The sequence below is a fragment of the Zea mays genome, chromosome 6, assembly GCF_902167145.1.
Source record: "Zea mays cultivar B73 chromosome 6, Zm-B73-REFERENCE-NAM-5.0, whole genome shotgun sequence".
In the NCBI taxonomy this organism is placed as follows: domain Eukaryota; kingdom Viridiplantae; phylum Streptophyta; class Magnoliopsida; order Poales; family Poaceae; genus Zea; species Zea mays.
In genome coordinates, this window is record NC_050101.1 from 60,957,969 (window position 1) to 60,980,221 (window position 22,253).

General features: G+C 41.7%; 1 protein-coding gene and 1 non-coding gene across 2 annotated transcripts; one reads left to right on the forward strand and one right to left on the reverse strand.

The window, feature by feature from the left end:
* Positions 1 to 1,624: 1,624 nt before the first annotated feature.
* On the forward strand, positions 1,625 to 22,131 carry LOC118472294 (photosystem I P700 chlorophyll a apoprotein A2-like). The gene is made up of 2 exons (XM_035960279.1): positions 1,625 to 1,667; positions 20,848 to 22,131. Exons 1-2 carry the CDS (start codon positions 1,625 to 1,627, stop codon positions 22,056 to 22,058), a joined length of 1,254 nt encoding a protein of 417 aa, XP_035816172.1. The 3' UTR covers positions 22,059 to 22,131.
* Positions 19,236 to 19,308, reverse strand: TRNAT-UGU (transfer RNA threonine (anticodon UGU)). The gene has a single exon. It is a non-coding gene; the product is annotated as a tRNA-Thr (tRNA).
* Positions 22,132 to 22,253: the final 122 nt, after the last annotated feature.

Genomic DNA, 22,253 nt, shown 5'->3' on the forward strand with positions numbered 1-22,253 from the left:
GGCTTGGGAAGAAGAGATCCAAGGCCGAATCTTTGTCGGATCAGCTGATCTTAGAGATGGCAATGGGTAAATACCCACCGGTTATTACTACCCCATACCCATACCCACGACACAAATATAACCTCATCGGGTCACCCATATATACTGGCGGGTATGGATTTATCCCCATACTCATACCCATGTGGGTATGGGTCACCCATCGGGTCACCCGTACCCACAAAAGCTAAACATCTATTAAAATATTATATGATACAAATGTCAAGTATATCCATCTAAATACCATTACAAAATTTCTAGCATTATTTAACCATCCATTCAACACACCAAAGATAATTGGATAAAGTAATAACACTATGATAGTACTACATAGCACATTACATGTTCCATTACATGGTCATTAAATTGTCGTTGAGCCTTCTATGATATTATGGTCTAAAAGGTTGTTAAATAGTAAAAAAGATGGATGACTAAAGTTAAAGTTCATGCTTGGGCTAAGTTTATATTGGATATTTTATACCCACGGGTATGGGTGAAGGCGGAACGTTCTAATACCCGTTTACCCATTGGGTGAAGATTTTTGCCTAATAACAGACCCACAGGTAAAATATTTAGCCCACATACATACCCTAATAGAGTAAATACCCATCGGGTATCGGGTCGCGGGTACCCATTGTCATCTCTAGCTGATCTGCATCCCTCTGGCTACACTAACGACGCTGTTCAGCCGCAGCAGGTTGCATAGCACACATGTTAAATTTCAGTTGTTTTGAATTCGTTCTTTTACTTTGCCCGTTGGAAACGCCTGCTATGCCAGTTTCTTTTCTTGGGAACACTTGCGGATTATGATCCATTAAACTATAGATCTTGTCATGTTTCTTTCAATCTATGCTCGGTCAGCCATGTGAAGACTGCGGGAGCTGCCTTACCTGCTCTCTTCATGCTTGTCCTTGCGCTGTTGTTTTTTTATTAGTACATCTTCCTGTTTCAAAGGCTGCCAACCTAGTGATCCTTGATCTCCTAATTTGCTGAATTTCCTCGTGTTTTTCGCGCTCTTGTCGTCTCCGTAAGTTGCAGAGAATAGATGTATATGGTGAAGGATCCATCTTGTCACCTAACACATGCGCCAGTTGCTACCAAAGTCACAAGCTTATATCCCACCTTTAACTGTATCAGTATCAGCGCACACATACATACACACACACACACACACACACATATATATATATATATATATATATATATATATATATATATATATATATATATATATATATATATATATATATATATATATATATATAGTAATGGAAGCCCTGGGCTTCCATTAGTATGGGAAGCCCCAGTCAGGTACACTCACGTGCGCCTGATTGTGTGCTGGTTCTGGCTCGGGCAGATTCCAGCGTAAAACGTGAGCTAAAACAGCGTAAATGAGTACGAAATTTAACGTAAATCCTATGTATGTTTTGTAACAGCAAACGGGACCCAAAATTACGGCGTGAAAATCGTGTGCAGCCGATCGTGCGTGGGTTCTGGCTCGAATGGATTTCAGCGTAAAAAGTGAGCTAAAACAGCGTAAATGAGTATGAAATTTAGCGTAAATCATATATATGTTTCGTAACAGCAAATGGGGCCTGAAATTACGGTGTCAAAATTGCGTGCGGCCGATCGTGCGTGGGTTCTGGCTAAAATGGATTTCAGCGTAAATGTGCACTGAAACATCGTAAATTAGTACGATTGTTAGTGTAAATCGTATATTTGTTTCGTAATGGTGAATGAAGCCGAAATTTACGGCGCGAAAATTGCGCATCACCGGTCGTACACGAGTTCTGGCTCGAACGGATTTATGCGTAAAACGTGAACCAAAACAACGTAAATGAGTACGAATTTTAGCGTAAATCGTTCATCTATTTCATAATAACGAATGTAGACCGAATATATTTCTCTGCGCACGATGTTGTCATAAAACGCATCAAGAAATATCGTAAATTGGTGTAAAATACAACAAGAAGTGATCTGAGGTAATTGTAGCGTAAAATGCAAGCTAACCATCTACAGGAGAACTGTTTTAGATTTTACAATAAGATATAAGAGATAATTATTTCTGTACTCAACTATGATAATATCGTATTTACATTTTAGTTGTTGGTACATACACGCAAAACTATGTTTCACCATAACACCACTGTTAGCAAAACAAAAAGTGAGTTCAAAAGGCTCTTCCAGCTTTCCTAAAGTGGAGAAAACCATCGCATCCATATCTGCAAACGTAACATGAACTGTTAATCATTGAGGAAAAGCGAATTCTCCATTTTCAGACCATATGCATTATTCTGTCAGTAATAGAGTAACTTCAAAAGAGGTTGCAAACATAGTGCTGAAATCTGTTATGACAAAACATGTATTTTCCAGACCACTGCATATATTTCTTGTAAAATTGCATGAGTATAGGTGATACTCTAAAACGGAACAAAAAAGTAGACAGAACCTACAGTCTAAACTGAATGTAAACTTGAGTTGGAATATCATATTACCAAAATAAAAATCTCTTGATTTAGAAGATCGAATTACGACAAAAATATGCAAAAACACATACATTTTTTAAACTATAATATGCACACTACTCCCCCCATTCTAAATTATAGATCTCTTTAGCCTTGTCCCGGGCAGCAAAATATTAGTCCCATATTATCCTATATGGTGTTGCAAAAACACAGATCCAAACATGGCACAATATGGAGTTTTTAACTAGTGCGCCGATAGTAAGGCTGTAGATGCACCTTAAAGCTATGGTGTTACCTGTTCTCAGCCTCTATCATCATTACGAAGTTCCTCACAGCTAGTTGCAATGCTCTAATTGTATGGTTTCTATTCCCAAAATATGCAAATTTGTACATGGCTCTTACTACGAAAAATATAGGAAACATGAAATAAGTGCCTTCTAGTAATCATATATATCTAAAACCTCATTGCCAAACTAGAAACAAATGAAAAGCATAAAAATATCAGCTTCGACACAGTTTCACCTATGCCATTCTAAAAATAGCAGATTCGGTAGTTTTAGTTACAAGCATATAGTTTCAGCATAACACACAGTTTCACCTATGGTTGTATGGTACTCAATTGTTTGTATGTGACTGAACTATGTGACTGGATTGCTATTATGTTATTAGCACAAAGCTTCAGATATTCAGTTTTCTATTATTAGCAAAAGACAAATAATTTCAGTCACAATCACAATTTCATTCACAAGCATGGGCAGCTAAAGTCTACTATTAGCAGAGCTTCACTCTACAATTCACAACAAACATTGTAAAACAGCAGACACAAGCAGCAAAGCTAGTTCTTCATTGAACTTATAGAACTGCAACAAAAACAAATTGGCTTTTAGATGTTTCAACCAATGCATTAGTGAATGAGGGAAAAATAACCATTACCGGGATGGTTGATGAGGTGCTGGATGCAGAGGATTCGGGGGTACCTGCATGAGACATTATGATGTTAAATGTTAACTGAAGATCAGCATAGCAAGTGAACTAAACTCATTTTAACTAAACTAAATTCAACTAAAACTAGTGTCTTGTATATGTCCTAAAAGGAAGGACTTATGATGCCGTAACAAAGAACAATTACTTTCAACTATATAGATAACATGAATGTTCACAACAAAATCTATTGGTTGTCTCCACCCTGAATTGTTTAGCAAAAATATTCCAACAATTTTGCCACTACAACTGACCATTACTAGCAACTAACAAATACTATTATCTTAGCAGTGCTACGTGTTAGAATACAATGGAGGAACTAATACTTTAGTTAATTAATGTGATAAGCATTCGCATGCAACGAGCAACAACTCACTTCTGTAGCCTATCAAGGATGAAGAGCGATAGCTTTTTGTTTGGCAAAGTGTTGTGGGCTCGGAATTGGATGGCTCTGTCGAATGAACGAATGAACAAACCGAAGCCATGAGGCACATGCAAACAGAGGCACGATCATTAATTATATATACGAGAAAATTGGAATGCATATAACAGTAACAGAATTAAAAATGACATCCTTATGCATATTTGTGCAGGTATATTTTTTGCCTGCGGAAACCTGAAGAGTTAATAGCACAGAGCAAGGAGCACCAACCTTCACACCCATCCGTCACTTTTCATCGTATTTTCTCCCTGCTGCTACAGCAACAATTAAGATAAAAATTTAAGAATAGAACATACAAAGTTAAAATATTTACGAGCATCAAATCTGATCCAATCTGACAGCGGGAAGCTAGGATGGGAAGGCGGAGGGGGAAAAGGAAAGAAAAGAAAATGATTGAACTAAAAAGTCAGCCAGGAAAAACTATAAAAAAAATATGCAACTTTGGCCGCAAGTGATGGATACGAAACCATATGCTAGCTAAAGGCAATTAACAAAGTTCTCTTCCTAATACTTTACGTGTCCCCTAATCATGACCTAATAATGGTTTGGCAGATTAACAAACACACATGCATGCTGAGGAATCTTGCCGAATTAGTCACCCACCGCTCGACCCACACCTGAGGCCTGGTGGTGGTTCTGCCTTTTGCCCGGCGGATCGACCGGTGCGGTCAGGGCTAATCCCGGTGCCGCATTGCTATGTCGGCCTCTCTCCGTCCTGGGTGAGGTTGTTGCCCAGATACACCGTGGAGCCCAGATACACCGTGGAGAGGTTGATGGCGACGCACGGGGCGGCGACACTGCAAGGAAGATGAGGATGGGAGACCAAGAAATGGCGGCGACCGTATGTCTCGCTAGAGCTGTGAAAATGTTAGGGTTCAAAACGTGTGGATTTGGTGGAACTTTGGTTTGGCCTAAATTAATGGGCTTTTAAATGGGCTAGTTTATAAAAGTTCATATGGTTTAATTGAAAAAGATTTAGATGGTATGGCTAGACCAAAAGACACCAATCGACCAGGGCTTCCTCTAAATATCGAGAGCCCAGGGCTCTTAATACATAAACTATATATATATGCTGTCATTCTCATTCCGTCCTTCCCGTAAAGCCCATTTCCATTCCCGGCTGTCATTCTGTGTTCTGTCTTTCTCATTCCCCCTTCCCGCAAAGCCCATTCTTATTCCCGTCTGCCATTCCGTGTTCTGTCATTCCCATTCCGCCCTCTCCGCAAAGCCCATTCTTATTCCCGGCTGCCATTCCGTGTTCTGTCATTCTCATTCCACCCTCTCCGCACTATCTTTCTCGTTCCCCCTCTCACAAAGCTCATTCTCATTCCCACGTGCATCCCACGCCTAGCTAAAACACAAATGTGGCCCCAATGGGATTCGAACCCATGACCCCTCAAGCAAATGTGCTCGTAGCTATCACTACACCACATGTGTGTTTATGTCAATATTTGTTATAGTAAAAATATCTACTACATCTCTCCCAAATCCCACCTGCTACCCTTGCACAATGTGTAGTAGTAGATAATTATCAACGAGATTACTGAATTATATTTTTGGACGGAGGCAGTAGTATTTAAAGAAGAGCCTTGCATGCAATTTCTTTTGTTTTTATAATATTTTCAACTTAAATTCCTTTTTTATATGTGTGACATTTATTCTCCGTAATATATTTTCCATGGATCTGACTTGTAAGTCATTTTCATAAACCAACGCCAAAGATGAATCCATGTTTCTTACTTAGAAACCCTGAACAAACACCACTGGCAGGAGGCGCTCGCGTTGGCGTTGCTCATCGACGACGAGAAGAAGCTTGGTGACTGCCAGTTCTGAAAGGGAAATGTGCCCTTGGGAACAAACCGTTTTGGTGCTTGATGCCAAAGGGGGAGAAATTAAAGCCAAAGCAAGCAAATGGATCAGCTACCACTTGAGAATTTTGAAAACAGTAGAGTTAGAGTCTTTGTTTTGTCAAAATTCTCTTATTGTCTCTTTTTGTCAAAAGTTGGTCTCTTGTGGGGAGAATGTTTGATTATGGGAAAAGGGGGAGTTTTTGAATCTTTGATCAATTTCTCTTGGAATACCTCTCCTTATGTCTTAATGAGTGTGTTTGACTTAGAGATAGGAATTTGAGTTTGATTTACAAAAACAAACCAAGTGGTGGCAAAGAATGATCCAAATATGCCAAATTTAAATCAAAAACAAATATTGATCTCATTTGCATTGATGTTGCACTTCTATGTGTTGCTTTTTGTTGTGTTGGCATAAATCACCAAAAAGGGGGAGATTGAAAGGGAAATGTGCCCTTGGGCCATTTCTAAGTATTTTGGTGATTAAGTGCCCAACACAAATGGCTTAAGTATAAATTGTGCAAAATGGTGGATGAAGTGCAAATCATCAATAAGGTATGATTATAGACTTAGTACATTGTTTTTTGTGTACTAACATATTTGTCTAAGTGCTAGAATCAGAGAAAATACAAAGAGAAAAAGACTTGGTTGGAGCAGCCAAGACTCTGTGCAGTCTGGGTGCACTGGACAGTGTTCGGTGCTGCACCAGACAGTGTCCGGTGCGCCAGGCTGGCGTCTGGTCAACTGGCTGCTCTCGGGTCTCGACAGCGGCGTACGACTAAAAATCACCAGACTGTCCGGTGGTGCACCGGACTGTCCGGTGAGCCAACGGTCGGCCAAGCCAACGGTCGGCCGCGCAATCCGCGCGTGACGCGTGGCCGAGCCAACGATCAGATGGGAGCACCGGACTGTCCGGTGCACACCGGACAGTGTCCGGTGCGCCAACGGCTCCAAATCTTCAACGGTCGGCTGTGCCAATTTAGGAAAGCAATCTGCACCGGACACTGAACAGTGCCTGTCCGGTGGCACACCGGACTGTCCGGTGCGCCACCCGACAGAAGGCAAGAATTGCCTTCCTGGATTGCTCTCAACGGCTCCTAGCTGCCTTGGGGCTATAAAAGGGACCCCTAGGCGCATGGAGGAGTACACCAAGCATACTCTGAACATTCTAAGACTCATGCACTCCATCCTCGCACACTCGATTGACATTCTTAGTGATTTGAGCTCCGTTCTAGTGGTGAACTTGTTGTGTTTCATTTGAGCTCAAGTCTTGGCTTGTGTGTGCGCGTATTGCTGGGATTTGTGTGTGTTGTTTCCCTCCCTTACTCTAGTGCTTTCACTTTGATATTTGTTGTAAGGGCAAGAGACTCCAACTTGTGGAGATTCCTCGCAAACGGGAAAGGTGATAAGACAAAGGAACACCGTGGTATTCAAGTTGATCATTGGATCACTTGAGAGGGGTTGAGTGCAACCCTCGTCCATTGGGACGCCACAATGTGGAGTAGGCAAGTTTTGTATTTGGCCGAACCACGGGATAAACCACTGTGTCTACTGTGTCATTTCTCTCAGTGGTTTTTGTGTTTCACAAGTACTCCTCTCCAGCCACTTGATTCTATTGCACTAACGCTTAACCAAGTTTTTGTGGCAATAAGTTTTAAGTTTTACAGGATCACCTATTCACCCCCCTCTAGGTGCTCTCAATTGGTATCGGAGCCGTTCTCTTCACGAAAGGGACTAATCGCCCGAAGGGATGGATCCTAAGGGAAAGGGGATGGTGATCAACGACAAGGAGAAGAAGTCCTTCATCAATGAGCCAAAAGACGACAAGCCCACTGACACGGGCTCAAGTCACAAGAAGAAGGATGGGAAGAAGAAGAGACGCATCAAGAAGATAGTCTACTACGACAGCGACGAGTCTTCCTCTTCCCAAAGAGACGTTGACGACAAGAAAAAGAAAACGGTCAACTCAAACTTTTCTTTTGATTATTCTCGCATTCCGCATAATTCGAATGCTCATTTGCTTTCCATTCCTCTTGGTAAACCTCCACACTTTGATGGAGAGGACTACGGATTTTGGAGTCACAAAATTTGTAGCCACTTGTTCTCTCTTCATCCAAGTATATGGGAGATAGTAGAAAATGGAATGCAATTTGATAGTACAGATAATCCCATGTTTATCAATAAACAAATTCACAAAAATGCACAAGCTACCACTGTTCTTTTAGCATCCTTGTGCAGGGAAGAGTACCATAAGGTGGGCAGCTTGGATAATGCCAAGCAAATTTGGGACACCCTCAAGATCTCACATGAGGGGAACGACACCACCATGATCACCAAGATGGAGTTGGTGGAAGGCGAACTAGGAAGGTTCACAATGATCAGGGGGAGGAGCCAACCTAAACATACAACAGGCTCAAGACCCTGGTCAACAAAATCAGGAGCTATGGAAGCACGAGATGGACAGACCACGACGCCGTCTGGCTTAAGCTAAGGTCCTTCACTGTCCTTGATCCTCATCTTGTAAACTCTATTCGTGAAAATCCTAGGTACACCAAGATGACGCCCGAGGAAATACTCGGAAAGTTTGTAAGCGGGCGAATGATGATCAAGGAGGCAAGATATGTTGATGAGTCGTTGAATGGCCCAATGCTGATCCACGAGCCTCAAACCGTTGCTCCCAAAGCGACAAGCAGCAGGGAAGGGCTACCTAGCAAGGTGGCGCAAGTTGAGGCGGCCGGGCTAAATGAGGATGAAATGGCCCTCATCATCAAGCGTTTCAAGACGGCGCTCAAAGGTCGCAAGGAGCATCCCAACAAGAGCAAGACGAAAGGAAAGCGCTCCTGCTTCAAGTGTGGTAAGATTGGTCACTTTATTGCTAACTATCTCGATAATGATAGTGACCAGGAACAAGGAAAGAATGGGAAGAGAGAGAACAAGAAGGTTTACAAGAAGGCTAAGGGCGAGGCACACCTTGGAAAAGAATGGGACTCGGATTGTTCCTCGTCTGACTCCGATGACGAAGGACTCGGCGCCACTGCCTTCAACAAATCGTCTCTCTTCCCCAACGAGCATCACATCTGCCTCATGGCAAAGGAGAAGAAGGTAAGCACTCGAAATACTATTACATATGCTTCTTCAAGTGATGATGAATCTAGTGATGATGAAGTAGACTACGCAAGTTTATTCAAAGGTTTAGATAGAACTAAAATTGATAAGATCAATGAATTAATTGATGCTTTGAATGATAAGAATAGATTATTAGAAAAGCAAGAGGATCTTTTATATGAAGAGCATGATAAATTTGTAAGTGTGCAAAAATATCTTGCTTTAGAAGTTAAAAGAAATGAAATGCTTTCATGTGAATTATCTACTTGTCATGAGTCTATTTCTAGTCTAAAAAGTATCAATGATGACTTAAATGCTAAGTTAGAAGTAGCTAATAAATCTAGCTCATGTATTGAACATGTAGTAATTTGTAATAGGTGTAAGGACTTTAATGTTGATGCATGTGTTGAGCACGTTACTACTATTGCAAAATTAAATGGTGAAGTGGCTAGTCTTAATGCCCAACTTAAGACTAGCAAAAATGACTTTGATAAACTAAAATTTGCAAGGGATGCCTACACTATTGGTAGACACCCCTCTATTAAGGATGGACTTGGCTTTCGAAGGGACGCCAAGAACTTAACAAGTCATAAGGCTCCCATCTCCGCCAAGAAGAAAGGGAAGGCCCCTATGGCTAATAGTGGTCAAAAGAATCATGCTTTCATATATAGTGATAGAAAATTCTCTAGAAATGCTTATAGGAACTATGCTTATGATTCACATGCTATGACTACTTCTAGTTCCTCTGTTGTGCATGGTAGAAATATGCCTAGGAAAAATATTGTTCATATGCCTAGGAAAGTAAGTAATGAACTGTCTACAATTTACCATGCTTGTAATGCTTCCTCTGCAATTTGTAGTAAGAATAAGAAAGTGATTGCTAGGAAGTGGGGGGCCAAATGCAAGGGAGACAAGACTTGCATTTGGGTCCCAAAGACGATTATAACTAACCTTGTAGGACCCAACAAGAGTTGGGTACCTAAAACCCAAGCCTAATTTACCTTGCAGGTTTATGCATCCGGGGGCTCAAGCTGGATTATCGACAGCGGATGCACAAACCACATGACGGGGGAGAAGAAGATGTTCACCTCCTACGCCAAGAACAAAGATTCTCAAGATTCAATCATATTCGGTGATGGGAATCAAGGCAAGGTTAAAGGACTAAGAAAGATAGCTATTTCATCCGAGCATTCCATATCTAATGTGTTTTTAGTTGAATCGCTCGGGTATAACTTGTTGTCCATTAGTCAATTATGTAATATGGGTTACAATTGCTTATTTACAAATGTAGATGTGTCTGTCTTTAGAAGGAGTGATGGTTCATTAGCATTTAAGGGTGTACTAGACAACAAACTCTATTTAGTTGATTTTGCAAAAGATGAGACCGGTCTAGATGCATGCTTAATTGCTAAGACTAGCATGGGCTGGCTGTGGCATCGCCGTCTAGCACATGTGGGGACGAAGAACCTTCACAAACTTCTAAAGGGAGAACATGTGTTAGGTCTAACAAATGTAACTTTTGAAAAAGATAGACCTTGTGCAGCTTGTCAAGCAGGTAAATAGGTGGGAAGTACTCATCATAGCAAAAATGTGATGACCACATCAAGACCTTTGGAGCTACTTCATATGGACCTCTTCGGACCCGTCGCCTACCTCAGCATCGGGGGAAGTAAGTATGGTCTTGTTATTGTTGATGATTTTTCCCGCTTCACTTGGGTATTCTTCTTGCAGGATAAAACAGAAACCCAAGGGACCCTTAAGCGCTTCCTAAGGAGAGCTCAAAATGAATTTGAGCTCAAGGTGAAAAAGATAAGAAGCGACAACGGGTCCGAATTCAAGAACCTTCAAGTGGAGGAGTACCTTGAGGAGGAAGGAATCAAGCACGAGTTCTCCGCTCCCTACACACCACAGCAAAACAGTGTGGTAGAGAGGAAGAACAGGACGCTCATAGACATGGCGAGGACGATGCTTGGAGAGTTCAAGACGCCCGAGCGGTTTTGGTCAGAAGCCGTGAACACGGCTTGCCACGCCATAAACCGGGTCTACCTTCATCGCCTCCTTAAGAAGACGTCATACGAACTCCTAACCGATAACAAACCCAACGTATCATACTTTCGTGTATTTGGGAGTAAATGCTACATTCTAGTGAAGAAAGGTAGGAGTTCCAAATTTGCTCCCAAAGCTGTATAAGGGTTTTTGTTAGGTTATGACTCAAATACAAAGGCGTATAGGGTCTCTAACAAATCATCGGGTTTGGTTGAAGTCTCTAGCGATGTTGTATTTGATGAGACTAATGGCTCTCCAAGAGAGCAAGTTGATCTTGATGATGTAGATGAAGATGATGTTCCAACGACCGCAATACGTACCATGGCGATTGGAGATGTGTGACCATAGGAACAAAAGGAGCAAGATCAACCTTCTTCCTCAACAATGGTGCATCCCCCAACCCAAGACGATGAATAGGTTCATCAAGAAGAGGCGTGTGATCTAGGGGGAGCACAAGATGATCAAGTGATGGAGGAAGAGGAACCACGAGCCCCTCCAACTCAAGTCCGAGCGACGATTCAAATAAATCATCCCGTCAATCAAATTTTGGGTGATATAAGCAAGGGAGTAACTACTCGCTCTAGATTAGCAAATTTTTGTGAGCATTACTCTTTTGTCTCTTCTATTGAGCCTTTCAGGGTAGAAGAGGCCTTGCTAGATCCGGACTGGGTGTTGGCCATGCAAGAAGAGCTCAATAACTTCAAGCGAAATGAAGTTTGGACACTGGTGCCTCGTTCCAAGCAAAACGTTGTGGGAACCAAGTGGGTGTTCCGCAACAAACAGGACGAGCACGAGGTGGTGACAAGGAACAAGGCTAGACTTGTGGCAAAAGGTTATGCCCAAGTCACAGGTTTGGACTTTGAGGAGACTTTTGCTCCTGTGGCTAGGCTAGAATCTATTCGCATTTTGTTAGCCTATGCTGTTCACAATTCTTTCAGGTTGTTCCAAATGGATGTGAAGAGCGCTTTCCTCAACGGGCCAATCAAGGAGGAGGTGTACGTAGAGCAACCCCCTGGCTTTGAGGATGAACGGTACCCCGACCACGTGTGTAAGCTCTCTAAAGCGCTCTATGGACTTAAGCAAGCCCCAAGAGCATGGTATGAATGCCTTAGAGACTTTCTAATTGCTAATGCTTTCAAGGTTGGGAAAGCCGATCCAACTTTATTCACTAAGACTTGTGATGGCGACTTATTTGTATGCCAAATTTATGTCGATGACATAATATTTGGTTCTACTAACCAAAAGTCTTGTGAAGAGTTTAGCAGGGTGATGACTCAAAAATTTGAGATGTCGATGATGGGCGAGTTGAACTACTTCCTTGGGTTCCAAGTGAAGCAACTCAAGGAGGACACCTTCATCTCCCAAACGAAGTACACGCAAGACTTGATCAAGCGGTTTGGGATGAAGGACGCCAAACCCGCAAAGGCTCCAATGGGAACCGACGGACTTGTCGACCTCAACAAAGGAGGTAAGTCCGTTGATCAAAAGGCATACCGGTCTATGATAGGTTCTTTGCTTTATCTATGTGCGAGTAGACCGGATATTATGCTAAGCGTATGCATGTGTGCTAGATTTCAATCCGACCCAAGGGAGTGTCACCTTGTGGCCGTTAAGCGAATCCTTAGATATTTAGTTGCTATGCCTTGCTTCGGGATCTGGTATCCAAAGGGGTCAACCTTTGACTTAAATGGATACTCAGACTCCGATTATGCTGGATGTAAGGTCGATAGGAAGAGTACATCATGGACGTGCCAATTCCTAGGAAGATCCCTGGTGTCTTGGAGTTCAAAGAAACAAACTTCCGTTGCCCTATCCACCGCTGAGGCCGAGTATGTTGCCGCAAGACAGTGTTGCGTGCAACTACTTTGGATGAGGCAAACCCTCCGGGACTTTGGCTGCAATCTGAGCAAAGTCCCACTCCTATGTGATAATGAGAGTGCAATCCTCATGGCAGATAATCCTGTTGAACACAGGCGCACTAAGCACATAGACATCCGGCATCACTTTTTGAGAGACCACCAGCAAAAGGGAGATATCGAAGTGTTTTATGTTAGCACCGAGAACCAGCTAGCCGATATCTTTACCAAGCCTTTAGATGAGAAGACCTTTTGCAGGCTGCGTAGTGAGCTAAATGTCTTAGATTCGCGTAACTTGGATTGATTTATAGCATACATGTGTTTTATGCCTTTGATCAAGTCACTTTATGCATTTATGAGACTTGTTTATGTATGGTGCTCAAGTTGTACACATGATCCCCAGACCTCACAAGTCCATTTGCAAGTGATGCACTTATTTAGGGGGAGGCATGCTACAACATGACACTTTGAGACTAATCTTGTATTTGAGTTTACTTGTTTTAGTCTCACAAGTGGATTGAAAGGGAAAGGTGGACTTGGACCATGAAAGACTTCCACTGCACTTTGATGAGAGGGTAATTAACTCCAAGTTCATCTCCTTGCTCTTATTGCCTTTTTGCTCTTCATTAACGATTTTGGTGAGGCAATGAGGTTAAAGGGCCAAAGATGATCCCGTTTTGGTGCTTGATGCCAAAGGGGGAGAAATTAAGGCCAAAGCAAGCAAATGGATCAGCTACCACTTGAGAATTTTGAAAACAGTAGAGTTAGAGTCTTTGTTTTGTCAAAATTCTCTTATTGTCTCTTTTTGTCAAAAGTTGGTCTCTTGTGGGAGAATGTTTGATTATGGGAAAAATGGAGAGTTTTTGAATCTTTGATCAATTTCTCTTGGAATACCTCTCCTTATGTCTCAACGAGTGTGTTTGACTTAGAGATAGGAATTTGAGTTTGATTTACAAAAACAAACCAAGTAGTGGCAAAGAATGATCCAAATATACCAAATTTGAATCAAAAACAAATCTTGATCTCATTTGCATTGATGTTGCACTTATATGTGTTGCTTTTTGTTGTGTTGGCATAAATCACCAAAAAGGGGGAGATTGAAAGGGAAATGTGCCCTTGGGCCATTTCTAAGTATTTTGGTGATTAAGTGCCCAACACAAATGACTTAAGTATAAATTGTGCAAAATGGTGGATGAAGTGCAAATCATCAATAAGGTATGATTATAGACTTAGTACATTGTTTTTTGTGTACTAACATATTTGTCTAAGTGCTAGAATCAGAGAAAATACAAAGGGAAAAAGACTTGGCTGGAGCAGCCAAGACTCTGTGCAGTCTGGGTGCACCGGACAGTGTCCGGTGGTGCACCGGATAGTGTCCGGTGCGCCAGACTAGCGTCTGGTCAACTGGCTGCTCTCGGGTCTCGACGGCGGCGTACGACTAAAAATCACCGGACTGTCCGGTGGTGCACCGGACTGTCCGGTGAGCCAACGGTCGGCCGTGCAATCCGCGCATGACGCGTGGCCGAGCCAACGGTCAGATGGGAGCATCGGACTGTCCGGTGCACACCGGACAGTGTCCGGTGCACACCGGACAGTGTCCGGTGCGCCAACGGCTCCAAATCTTCAACGGTCGGCTGCGCCAATTTAGGAAAGCAATCTGCACCGGACACTGAACAGTGCCTGTCCGGTGGCACACCGGACTGTCCGGTGCGCCACCCGACAGAAGGCAAGAATTGCCTTCCTGGATTGCTCTCAACGGCTCCTAGCTGCCTTGGGGCTATAAAAGGGACCCCTAGGCGCATGAAGGAGTACACTAAGCATACTCTAAACATTCTAAGACTCTCGCACTCCATCCTCGCACACTCGATTGACGTTCTTAGTGATTTGAGCTCCGTTCTAGTGGTGAACTTGTTGTGTTTCATTTGAGCTCAAGTCTTGGCTTGTGTGTGTGCGTATTGCTGGGATTTGTGTGTTTTGTTTCCCTCCCTTACTCTAGTGCTTTCACTTTGATATTTGTTGTAATGGCGAGAGACTCCAACTTGTGGAGATTCCTCGCAAATGTGAAAGGTGATAAGACAAAGGAACACCGTGGTATTCAAGTTGATCATTGGATCACTTGAGAGGGGTTGAGTGCAACCCTCGTCCATTGGGACGCCACAACGTGGAGTAGGCAAGTTTTGTACTTGACCGAACCACGGGATAAACCACTGTGTCTACTGTGCCATTTCTCTCTGTGGTTTCTGTGTTTCACAAGTACTCCTCTCCAGCCACTTGATTATATTGCACTAACACTTAACCAAGTTTTTGTGGCAATAAGTTTTAAGTTTTACAGGATCACCTATTCACCCCCCTCTAGGTGCTCTCAAGTTCGACCTCTGGAAGCAGTCCTACGTGTCCGCATGCGCCGCTGTGTTCGGCAAGCTCCGGCGCAGCCACCGCTTGGACGTGGTCCAGAGCGGCTGCACCGCGCTGTCCATATTCAAACAGGGGGACCTCATGGTCGTCCCCAACGTTGGCGACTCTCGGGTTGTTCTAGGCATCACATCTGATGACGGTGCTGTCACGCCGTCCAGCTCATCATCCATCTGAAGCTCAACCTGCCACGTAAGTCGCTACTGGCTGGCCATGAATTCTTGTGCGCTGGGACGACGGCCGTTGCTGATGTTGTGTGAGTGTCCTCGAACAAGATGTATGTAGAGGAGTAGCACATCCGGTGGTGCAATGACTAGGTGTACTACCTCGCTGATGAGCCTGGGGTGCACTTCGTTTGGCAGCCCAGCCAAGAGTCATCGGTACTCGCCATGTCGTGCGCGTTCGACGACTACTATATCAAGTATATCAAGGTATGTTGCGTCATCTTGGCGCCAGAGGTGACGCAGAGGAGGACCGATAGAAATGACCACTTGCCATCGTCAGGGTAGCTTTTGTGCTAGCTTGCCTTTAATTCTCTTCGCAGACATATACACTTGCCTTTTTTGTTTAAGCAAGCGTGTATGGTGGTGCGTACCTAATGACTGACAATGTACGAGGGAACTCGTACCGGCAGGTGTGGCACGTGCTCTTCAATGATGAGACCATACAAATCGTGGCATATATCGAAGTCTGCATGATACTGATAGTTGCAATGTAGTAGTGAAACAACTAAATTAAAATAACAAAATTTATGTATGATCAGGATTACAAATAGATTATGAAACATTTTCTTATAATAATATAAGACACATTTTGTATATAAGTTATCATATTATTATATGTTCCCGTTGTAATGCACTGACACTCACCTAGTGTGTGTATATATATATATATATGTGTGTGTGAAGAACTAATGCGTCAGTTCCTTGGTGTTTATAATTTTGTTGGCCGCCAGGAAACAAGGGAGCAGCACGGTGCATCTTATGATCTGCTAGTACCGCCAGCACTAGTCTAATAACTCGATTCTTCAATAACACATACTCCTAGTTTTTTTTATTTATTTAAAAGCCGACAAAATTATGTGAGGGCCAGCACTAGTTCCTTGGTGTTTATAATTTTTTATTTATTTTAACAGGGCCGGAACTCATCATGCTGCCGAACATGACAGAACGGGTTCATCGTTAATTGGTTTTAAATCTCTACTACTCCCTCCGTTTCTTTTTATTTGTCGCTGGATAGTGCAATTTTACACTATCCAGCGACAAATAAAAAGAAACGGAGGGAGTACTTATTAAGACTGCAATAGTAGTCGGCCATTCCGCGTTCTGCTCATTCCGTGTTCTGCCTTTCCGATTCCCTCCTCTCCGCACACAGTCCATTCCCATTTCCTATTCTCATTCACCCGTACAGCCAACGCCTAGCTAAATTAAAGTTCTGTCTTTCCGATTCCCTCCTCCCCGCACACAGTCCATTCCCATGTTCTCATTCTCATTCCCCTGTATTCCGATTCCCTCCTCCCCGCACACAGTCCATTCCCATGTTCCCATTCCCATTCCCCCGTACAGCCAACGCCTAGCTAAATTTAAAAAAATAAACATGGCCCCAAAGGGATTTTAACCCACAACCTCTCAAGCAAATGCTACCGGTAGCTACCACTACACCACATGTGTGTTTATGTCTACATCTATAACAGAAAACACATCTACTACATCTCTCTCCAAGCCCACCTGCTACCCTTGCACAATGCGTAATAGTAGATAAGTATCACCGAGATTCTTGAATTATATTTTTGGATGAAGGGAGTAGTATTTAAAGAAGAGCCTTGCATGCAATTTCTTTTATTTGAATAATGTTTTCAACTTAAATTCTTTTTTTGTATGCGTGATATTTATTCTTCGTAATATTTTTTCCATGGATCTGACTTGTGAGTCATTTTTATAAACCAACGCCAAACATGAATTCATGTTTCTTACTTGAAAACCCCGAACAAACACGATTAGTAGGAGGCACTCGCGTTGGGGTCGCTCATCGACGACAAGAAGAAACTTGGCGACTGTCAGTTCGACCTCTAGAAACAGTCCTACGTGGCCGCATGTGCCGCTATGTACGACAAGCTCTAGCGCAGCCGCCGCTTGGACGTGGTGCAGAGCGGCTGCTCCGCGTTGTCAATCGTCAAGCAGGGGACCTCATGGTCGTCGCCAACGTCGGCGACTCTCGGGTTGTTCTAGGCACCGCATTCGACGACGACGCCATCACGTCGTCCAGCTCATCGTCCACCTGAAGCCCAACCTGCCACGTAAGTCGCTACTGACTGGTCATGAATTCTTGTGTGCTGAGACGATGGTCGTTGCTGACGTTGTATGAGTATCCTCGAACACGTATGTAGAGGAGTAGCGCATCCGGTGGTGCAACGGCCAGGGGTACTACCTTGCTGATGAGCCTGGGGTGCACTTCGTTTTACAGCCTAGCCAAGAGGCATCAGTACTCGGTATGTCGCGCGCGTTCGACGACTACTATATCGAGGACTGTGGCGTCATCTTGGCGCCAGAGGTGACGCAGGGGAGAACCGACAACAATGACCAGTTTGTCATCCTCGCCACCGTTGAGGTAGCTTTTGTGTCGACTTGCCTTTAATTCTCTTCGCAAACACACACTTGCATTTTTGTTTAAGCAAAAGCGTATGGTGGTACATGTCTGATGACTAACGATGTACGAGAAAATTTCTTCCGATATGTGTGGAACGTGCTCTCCAATAATGAGACCAATGCAAATCGTAACATATATCGAAGTTTGCATGATACTGATGGTTGCAATGTAGTGGTGAAACAGATAAATTATAAATAACAAAATTTATGTATGGCTAGAATCACAAATTGGTTATGAAATATTTTCTCATAACGATATAACACACATTTTGTATATAAGTTATCATAGTATACTGGTATTATATATTCCCGTTGCAACGCACGGGCATTCAGCTAGTGTATTGTTGAATCGTGTTAGTTGGCCTAAGCTCAATTTGGCAAACACATAGCTCTAGAAAATAGGAAAAAACGACTGATACGAAAGAAATTGAAAAATAACACTACCTGCACTAAGAAAAAAGAAGATAAAACGATACTTTATATAGGGCTATGGCTGGAAAAAAAGCTCAAGCTCGCAGCAGCTCGGCTCAGCTCGACGCTCAGAACGAGCTCGAGCCAAGCCTGTTTTTGTGGCTCGTGAAAAGAGCGAGCCAGCTTGGCTCGGCTCGGTGCAGCTCGCGAGCTGGTTTGTGGCTTGACCCAACAACAATTTGTTACATAAAATCTTAATTAGCATATAATATTAGTACCGAGTAGATAATAATTTATGTTATTTGAGATTACTATACAAAAATAATCTATTTTCTATATTATATTCGTGATATATCTATTTTACTAATTTAAAATATGTTATCTAAAATATTTTTAAGATTTTATATTATAATTTAGTTAGCAGATTTCTATTTATGGTTAGGTTTTTGCTTTTCCAGCGATATGTACATATCTAAGTAATTGTCGTTCTGTCAGACCATAATGAAAACACAATTTCTGTTTTTCTTGAAGACGAATACGATATTGCTCTTTTTTTCCAGAATGGAATTTCTTTTTCTGATTACTTCCGGATTTAGGCGTTTTCTACTGAGTCCTGGTAAAGCTCCCAGACGGCGTGTTTTTTTTAAACGAGGCCCTCGATAACGGGACATGAAGACTCCTTTTTTATTTTATTGAAATTTCATTTTACACAATAAATTTCGTTCTATTTACATTACAGAATACAGCGAAATTCAAACAGAATTAAACTAAAGGATAAACAAAGTAAAATCTACTAAAGTAACACAAAAAATGGAGTAACACAAAAAATGGAATTTCATCAACATCTGGATTTTTTGTATATATATTATTTATTTTTATGCTTTGTATCTAGCAAAATTGTAAGGTAAAACGACATAATAGACCCTGGATTCCCCATTTTATTCGGAGAAAAAGAGAAATTCTTGTTCATAGAACATCGATAGAAAAAAAGCCGACTATCGGATTTGAACCGATGACCCTCGCATTACAAATGCGATGCTCTAACCTCTGAGCTAAGTGGGCTTACATAACAGAAATAGTGTAACAAATAAAAATATATATAGGGAATCTGTAAAATGTCAGATCTTAATTATTAATCTTAGTTATTAACTAGTTCTAAATTGGAAGTTCCACTTAGATAGAAAAAAAAATACTAGAATTTCATAAAGATAAAGTTAGCTTGATATGCTTAACTAAATGATATTCTTAAATAGGATTATAGAATTTATTGAACTTTCTTTTTATTTCTCTAATTCGCAAATGGATTTTTTTAATAGAATCTATTCCAAATTCTATATTGAATTTGATTTCAGATATTTTCTCTTTATTATATTATTCAAGAAAACGGATGCGCCTAGCGCTAGTTGCTCAATCCGTTGCTTGTTTGGTTGATTAGGACAAAATTGTATCCCTTAGGAACCGTACATGCACCTTTGTTTGGATGCCGATTGAATATTGTTACAATACGAAATACTTGAAGGCCACACGCAATTGACTCACCTACATTTTATGCTCCCACCTTTTTGTAGACTCAGCTTCTGCCTCTGGGGAAGCACTCACAATTATTGCTGCATGCATGTTCACCTAAAGCATTTCTTACCACTTAAGTGAACGAGGGGGATATCAGTATTTTGACTGACGGCTGTTGTCTAATTATTGAAATAGAAACACTCCCTTCCAAATGCTATTGCCATTCTCCATTCCGGTCTGTAGCAACGTACTTAGCGCACTAGTTCAATTTTTTTATTCACTCTTCGCATTGATAAATCAAACAAACTATGACAAATTAAAGGAGAGGGAGGGCACTCTAACCAGGCTATATTTTCACTGCTTCATGGATTTTCGTTATTGGGTCTCACCCCGGGAGAGATTTTCTGCATCAGCGATCATGCCCCCCTTATTCTAGCGGAGGAACAGCTTCATCAGATTCATTCCCTTGCTAATTCGCCTTCAAGTACAGGAAAGAAGGATTGATTTGTGGCAATAGATGTCTTTCACATACAACTAGAAAAAAGTAATTCCCTTTTTGAATGGCAGTTCCAAAAAAACGTACTTCGATGTCAAAAAAGCGTATTCGTAAAAATCTTTGGAAAAAAAGACTTATTTTTCCATAGTACAATCTTATTCTTTAGCAAAATCAAGATCATTTTCTAGGGGCAACGAGCATCCAAAACCAAAAGGTTTTTCTGGGCAACAAGCAAACAAATAATAAGATTTTGAAATAATCTGAATTGAACTATCCAAAAGAAATTCCAATTATTTAATATGAATGAATAATTCGGATTAATTAATAAATGTACTTTTATGTGTCGAATTCCTCGGTACAATATTCTTAGAACGAATCCCTCCATTATCATTATATAGAACAAAAGTTTTTGGTATATTGTGTCCTAAGTATTCTTTTCCTATCAAAGAACTTTTTTTTATAATAGAATTCTCATAAAAACGAGGATTCTATTATAAAAAGTAGACTATTCTTGCAATAGGACTTACAACCTCTACCTAATCTTATCCAAAATTCCCATATAAATGGGTTTAGGACTGGTACATCATATTAATAAGAGTGTAAAGGCGGAACTGCCATTCTGACCCTTCTTGGGGGATTCCATCCACAAACACAAAGTTTGTGGCTGACCGATATTGCTCATCATCATTTAGCTATTGCATTTATTTTTCTCATTGCCGGTCATATGTATCGAACTAACTTCGGAATTGGGCACAGTATCAAAGATCTTTTAGAAGCACATACTCCTCCGGGGGGTCGATTAGGACGTGGGCATAAAGGCCTTTATGATACAATCAATAATTCGATTCATTTTCAATTAGGCCTTGCTCTAGCTTCCTTAGGGGTTATTACTTCCTTAGTAGCTCAACATATGTACTCTTTACCTGCTTATGCATTCATAGCACAAGACTTTACTACTCAAGCTGCTTTATATACTCATCACCAATACATTGCAGGGTTCATCATGACAGGGGCTTTTGCTCATGGAGCCATTTTTTTCATTAGGGATTACAATCCGGAACAGAATGAAGATAATGTATTGGCAAGAATGTTAGACCATAAGGAAGCTATCATATCTCATTTAAGTTGGGCTAGCCTCTTCCTAGGATTCCATACCTTGGGCCTTTATGTTCATAACGACGTTATGCTTGCTTTTGGTACTCCAGAAAAGCAAATCTTGATTGAACCTATATTTGCCCAATGGATACAATCTGCTCATGGTATTACGACATATGGGTTCGATATACTCTTATCTTCAACGAATGGCCCCGCTTTCAATGCAGGTCGAAACATATGGTTGCCCGGATGGTTGAATGCTGTTAATGAGAATAGTAATTCGCTTTTCTTAACAATAGGACCTGGGGATTTCTTGGTTCATCATGCTATTGCTCTAGGTTTGCATACAACTACATTGATTTTAGTAAAGGGTGCTTTAGATGCACGCGGTTCCAAATTAATGCCGGATAAAAAGGATTTCGGGTATAGTTTTCCTTGCGACGGCCCAGAGCGCGGCGGTACTTGTGATATTTCTGCTTGGGATGCGTTTTATTTGGCAGTTTTCTGGATGTTAAATACCATTGGATGGGTTACTTTTTATTGGCATTGGAAACACATTACATTATGGCAGGGCAACGTTTCACAATTTAATGAATCCTCCACTTATTTGATGGGATGGTTAAGAGATTACCTATGGTTAAACTGTTGGCTCGGCGAGCCGGCTCGCGAGCCCGGAGCGAGCCGAACTGAATCGCTTTTTCGAGCTCGCTAGATGGACGAGTCGAGCTCGATTCGGCTCGGCTCGTTTTCACCCCTACTTTATACCCAACTAATCTGAAAAATAGGAGTGTCTGCTTATGAGTACACACTATTATGATCCACCAACAATAAAAATCTTAGCTAAACAAGCATGTATCTAAAACAGCCCAGTACACAAGTTTCATCTAAAACTTTCTGATACAGTGAT

Coding starts and splice junctions, on each gene's coding strand:
- LOC118472294 (XM_035960279.1), top strand. CDS start 1,625: ATGGGGCCTGAAATTACGGTGTCAAAATTGCGTGCGGCCGATC. Junction 1,668..20,847: donor AAAATTGCGTGCGGCCGATC/GTGCGTGGGTTC, acceptor CATATTAATAAG/AGTGTAAAGGCGGAACTGCC.